The 6,197-nt window shown below is 32.4% G+C and overlaps 1 protein-coding gene and 1 non-coding gene across 2 annotated transcripts; both read right to left on the bottom strand.

Annotated features, from left to right (window-relative positions):
• Positions 1-296: 296 nt before the first annotated feature.
• Positions 297-2,698, bottom strand: LOC127117774 (aspartyl protease family protein 2). The gene has a single exon (XM_051047882.1). The coding sequence runs from the start codon at positions 2,357-2,359 to the stop codon at positions 695-697; it is 1,665 nt and encodes a 554-aa protein (XP_050903839.1). The 5' UTR covers positions 2,360-2,698; the 3' UTR covers positions 297-694.
• Positions 2,699-5,752: 3,054 nt separating this feature from the next.
• Positions 5,753-5,826, bottom strand: TRNAN-GUU (transfer RNA asparagine (anticodon GUU)). Its single transcript has one exon. It is a non-coding gene; the product is annotated as a tRNA-Asn (tRNA).
• Between the last annotated feature and the right edge of the window lie 371 nt (positions 5,827-6,197).

Below are 6,197 nucleotides of genomic sequence, written 5' to 3'. Positions count from 1 at the left end.
CATCTAGGAAGCAACCATTTCATCATTTGTTTAATAAAAATAAAATTGACATTAGGTATATATTATATACACTTACACATATTGATTAATCGTTCTAATTGAGTCACAAAATTCTTCTTAAAAGAAAAATTAACTCCGCTCTCTTTTTATATATAAATCAAATATTTTCTGCACGGCCAATAGTATAGACTAATCACTCAAATTGAGAAAAATTATTATAAACAACAAAATTATCTATGAGAAATATAATAGTAACAAATGTTACAGCAAGAGAATGAAAGAACAACTTATATAAATTGAATAAACAATAAACTTAAAATTGAATCAGTTAAAATGTATACAAAACAAGTTTGTGTTTGGTCATAAACCCTAAAATATAACCTAAACTTATTTTTATTTTTCTATGTAAATAATTTCCCATCTAACCAAAAACCAAAAATTCTACATCCTCTTAATAACCATGTTTACAATTATGAGACTATACAGTGTAATCTTTAAACACATTCATTCGGATTGCATGCAGAGTCAGCGCACCAACAACCATCCGAATAACTGATCTTTTTCAGATGGCTTCAGATGCGTTGATCGCATGTACGACCATCCTGTTAAGATCTAATTTGTTTGATCTTATTCAGATGGCTTCAGATGCGCTGACTGCTTATAATCTGGGTGCCTTTCAAACCTTAAAAGAATGTTAAACATCAGCGCACTTCATCGGTGCGTAACCGAGTCTAGATTTCTTCATATCATAAAGTATATGAAAATTTTGCTGCTGATAGTTTCCAATAATTGAAAGAGCAGACCTAGGAGTCCCCAAAATAGCCAAACAAACAACATCAGATTCAATCTGTATAAAGTAATTCTCAACAGGAAAATCCCACATTGCTCCATCTGAGAACAAAATCCCAAAATCAGGTAACTCCATTTTCTCAATTCCTGAAACATTATAACATGGCTTTAGAGGAGGAAAGCCTTCAACAATTTCATACCCCTTAATCTTTTTCATAAAAGCTTCTTTGATAATCTCATAAGCAGGTTCAGCAAAATAAGTTAAAGTTGTTCCAGAATCAATTATAGTACCACCAGAACCTTCTTCTGATAATCGCCAAGTTTCTTCTGGTATACTCAACGCTTCGCCATCAACCATAACCGATTTTATCCCGACGTAGTAAAACGTATCGACCGAATTCTCTTCGCCACCAACGAAAGAAGTGAAATTCAAATTCGGATGGCTAAGAAGTTCCTTATCCTCGCCGAATATCAACTTACTACTAACACTCGAGTCGCTGTTTCTATCGACGAGACAATACGAAAACGAATGACCATAGATAGACCGAAGCTGAGAAGCAAATGATAAAGGTCCTCTCCCTAACCCTAACAAACCAGCAGCACCATGGAATAGTCCTCTATTCCAATGACCACAACCGAACATCACGTTCTCGACATGTTTGAACTCCGAATTTCCTTCACTGGTTGTGAGATTAACCGTAAAAGTTTCCGATGCGAAATCACCGGTTGTGTTGGAACTATCACCATACCAATAGAAATAAGGACAAGTTTGATTCTCATCTTTACAAGGCCTAGGTGGATCTGGTGATGAAACTAGTTTGCATCTAGGATCATGACAGGTTATATTCTCAAAAGAACTAGATTCTTTAGGATCATAATATGGACCAGTTTGTTCAAAACAAGCAATGCAAGGAACACATTGAATCCAATTAAGGTCACTACCAGTATCAAGTATTAGAGAATAATGCTTAGGGGGTGTACCTATAAACACATCCATGAAATACTCACCAGAGCCAAGACTCACTCCTGATCCCAAAGTTGCCACAAGCTGAGTCGAATATTCCGGCGAGGCCGCAGCCGCAGCCGCAGCGACCGGAGCAACAGCAACTGCTGGTTTGTATGACTGCTTTGGATTTGCTTTCTGCAGCCTTGAAACTGTGTTTTGGTTCTTCTTTTCAATGACCCTTGTGTGAAGAGTTTGAATTCTTGTCAAATCCTTTACTGTGTAATCAATCACTGATTTTCTTTTTGGCTCAATTTCATTCCTCATTGATATGTGCTTCAAATGAAGCTTCACGGATTTCTTCTGTGGATTTGAATCTAGAAAAGCCTCAACATCTTCTTCACCTGGTTTCATTGAAGTTCCAAATTTGTCTGAATTTGAGAAACCACAATCAGTGTCCTCAGAAGAAGAAGCAACATTGAAACTTGGATGTTCAGGAAACTTTATAGCAGCAAGAGAAGATCCATTCTTCTTGAGACTATTGTGATTATGATTCACAGAAATGGCTTCCACAGCAAAAGAACATAACACAAGTAGAATCAAAATAGAAAAAACCTTGAAAATCATACTAAAAATTTCCCCTTTTTCTTGAAAATCTGAGACCCAAAATTGGAAAGAGCAAAACTTTATCCAAATTTGAGGTAAACAAAGAGGATGAAACCAAAAAAATTGAACTTTTGAGACAAAAATGAGAAATTATTGAAAGAAAAAAAAGGGTGTGGTTTGATTGAGAAGTTTGTGTTCTGTGATGGCTTTATTGGTAGTAGAAATGAATGAGAAAATGGAAGCCAAATGTCAAAGGTAGTACAAAAACACGGTTTTGATTTGATTCATAGGAGTAACAAATTACAAGGATTTTATATATTTTAATGAAGTGTTTTTTCATGTCAGTTTCCTAAACTATTGTCTTTGTGATTGTGTGTCACGGTTTTTAATTTTATGTAACCTAGGTTGAATGTAACATGAAAAGTCAAAGGAGCTTGTTTTGTCATCAATTTGAGGTAGTAAAAGGAAAGGAAAACTCTATAGTCGTTGGTCAGAGTTTTTGAGCTAAAAGAAGTCATGTTTTTCTCAGTGGTGAATGGAAGATGTGTCATGAGAAATTCACACCTGTCAGTTGAATTATAAGGAAGTGGATTTTTGTTTATTCCTTAGGGAAAGTTTATCACTGAATTAGTCTTGTGAGTTAAACTAATGTTAATTTTAAAATCACTTCAAAATCAAATTTACATTTTTAAAATTATTTTTGACTTTTTCAAAAGACAAACCAAGCATACTAATATAAATTATAAATTATGTAATATACTGAAGTAAATTAAGGGATATCCATGTTTATGGACGAGTTTCGGGTCTCGGTGTTAGTAGTATTATTCTGTCAAAATATCATTGTTGATCCTTTAATTTTATATTAATTTTATATTGGAGTTCATTTTGATCCCTGAATTTAAAAAAAAAATCAAATTGATTCTTTAAATGTTCAAATAGTGTTACATCGGTCATTTTCGTCCATTTGGATGAAATGTCGTTTGTATATGTATGTGTGGCAGGTGACGTGGATTTGATATTTCATCTTCTTCGTTCCATCCTTAGGTTTCGTTATGTTCCTCCCTCTCTTGTTAGGTTTCCCCCCAAATCGATTTAGGGTTCCTCAATTGGCAGAGGTCTACACTAAAATTGGTCGTGAAAATTGAAGTAGCAATCAACATTAACAATGAATTCTGGGCACTATTCAAACGAATCTAATGTATACACATGCTCCAATATCCGATGGAACCCCTTATCGCTGTGGAGACGTGACTGTTCTTCGCATGACCTCAAATGTTACGAGTTTTGAGAAACAAATTTGGGGATGTTGACATTTTAAGGTAACAATGAATTTGAAAATTTTCTTCTTCGCCTGTTGTTATGATATAGACCATTTGCCAATTACACAGGGTTCAACGCAAGTTCCTTGTGGATTTTTTTATTGGTTCTATGAAGATGTGGTAGATGAGAAAGACCAATTTATGAAGAAGTAAAAAAGTAGGTTAGGGAAGCTATCAAACGAACTTGATGCAGCAAAAATAGAGGTAGAGAATCTTAGGGCTACAAATGAGGAGCTGAAGCAACATTTGAGGGAAGTACAAATTCAAATGAAGAAGATGGTAAAATGGGCGAAAATTTGGAAGAGTATGTTTTGTATTGTTTTATGTGTGTTAGTATTTAGAATGTTGTAATAAGTGTATGAGATTGAATTAATTTGAATCTATTTGTATCAGTTTGAATGTAATCAGGTTGTATCAGTTAATGTAAGAACATCATTTGTTTATGTAGGTTTGAATGTTACCAGGTTGTATCAGTTAATGTAAGAACATCATCTCTTAATGTCATCAATTGCCATCACTTAATGTGTGTATCATTTAATGTGTATCAGTTAATTGTGTAGCGACCAATCTGTGTTGGTTTATGAATTGTGCATCAGTTAATGTGTATCAGTTGAGATATCAATTATAGTTTAAACCAAAACACTTTATACCAAAACAGATAAAACAAGGCATAATTGATATATACCAAAACGCATTACATTTATATCAATTATGGTGTATACCACTAATATTTTACGTTACATAAGTTCAAAAGGCACTTCATAGGTTCAAAGCACTGCATAGGTTCAAAGCACATTACATTCTAAAACACACTACATAAGGATACATGTTCAAACTTAAACTAACATATAACTTAAACTAAGTTCAACAGACAACATGACAGACATTTCTAAGTTAAACTAAATTTACGTCTTTGGTGTGGTTCTCTTTGTTGGTGTTGTCCTTGTTGTTATATGTCCAATTATAGTTTTGGGTACACTCAATCTAGTTGTATGTCATGATGCTACAAATGGTGTTTATGACCTTTTGACTGATAGTTTCTTTGTCCTTCCATGAGTTAACTTTAAACATACCTCTAGTCAACAATGTGTCTTCGATTTAACCTACAACGAACGTTTTCGCCTAAAACTCGCAATTGATGCACCTTCAAGGATCGTCAATGACTCTGCAAGGTTTTTTTTTGGCATGTGTTCCAAATGCCTCAAATCGTTTCACTTTCTTTTTTAAGGTTGTACACTTAAATTCCACATGGACGATACATTTCACATCAGCTACCTGTGTGCGTCAGTTAACACTTATATTGACTTTGACTAACGGGTCAAACGAGAAGGATGAATATGACACTATTTGCATAATTAAAGAATCAATTTAGACTTTTTAAAATTGAGGGACCAAAATAGACCTTAAGATAAAGTTAAAGGACACAAAAATATCTTGTGTATTATTTTTTAATTATATCATACAAATAAATTTTAATATTTATTATTAAATGAATAATATATATTATCTTTTAACATTGATATGTCTTAATTTTTTTTGTATGACCTTGGTTCTTTTATATATTATGAAGTAATAGTATTACTTATAAAATTAAATTGTGAATATTAGTATTGAGCTATCATTAGTGTTAGTTTTTCTAAAATAAAAATAACCAAAAATAAATAAATAAATTCATAAGGAAATCAACTGATAAAAACTATTCTATAGATAGTAAATTCATAATGAATTCAATTGTTTGAGAATTTCAATCTAAAATGTAAGTTAATCTAATAAAAATAGAGATAATCATGTATATTGTAATTTGTTTTATGTCAACAAAAAACAACAAGATTTATATTATACTGACTTTTTTATAGGGCAGACGGACATAAAGGATAACATAATATTATTTCTTAATAAAAAATAATTTTTATCAAAACTATCTAGAAAGGTTGGTGTGTGATATGAAAATGGGGTGTTAAATAAAAGTTAATAGGTGCAAAAAGCAATTTTCGTATGTTAGTAGATTTTAATAAATCATAGGCCCATGTATTGGCCCGTTTAGATTTAACAAAGTGTATTTGAAAAATCAAAAAAGAGAAAATAAAATTAAAAACGCTAGAAGGAGGGGTTGAACCTCCGACCTTGTGGTTAACAGCCACACGCTCTAACCAACTGAGCTATTCCAGCTGTGTTGTTGAATAATTGGCAACATATAATATAATTTAATAATATTTGGTATTCCGATTCATTGCATTATATGCTATATTATCTGAATAATATTTGAGCATATTGGTGGGTGGCAACGTAAATATATAGTGGTTGGAAGAAACCGTTAATTAGTTTAAATTTAATTGGGTAAACACTTATATAATTGATTTCTTTTTTTAAGGTACTATTTTTGAAAATGAATCATTTTTTAAATATTTTGTATGGAAGGGAAGTAAAGAGGCACCGAAAGTTCATTGAATTTAGTGAGAGATAAGGTTTGTTTTACTAGAGAGAATAGGGATATGAGTTCTTAGAATTGTGTTGTCTCAAAAGGTATGATATAGAAAATG

Source organism: Lathyrus oleraceus, chromosome 2 (genome assembly GCF_024323335.1).
Source record: "Lathyrus oleraceus cultivar Zhongwan6 chromosome 2, CAAS_Psat_ZW6_1.0, whole genome shotgun sequence".
Lineage (NCBI taxonomy): Eukaryota > Viridiplantae > Streptophyta > Magnoliopsida > Fabales > Fabaceae > Lathyrus > Lathyrus oleraceus.
The sequence above is the reverse complement of the archived record's forward strand: the minus strand, read 5'-3'. Positions and strand labels throughout refer to the sequence as shown.

Excerpts from the sequence above, each read along its gene's own strand:
- LOC127117774 (XM_051047882.1), bottom strand. The coding sequence starts at position 2,359 with ATGATTTTCAAGGTTTTTTCTATTTTGATTCTACTTGTGTTATGTTCT.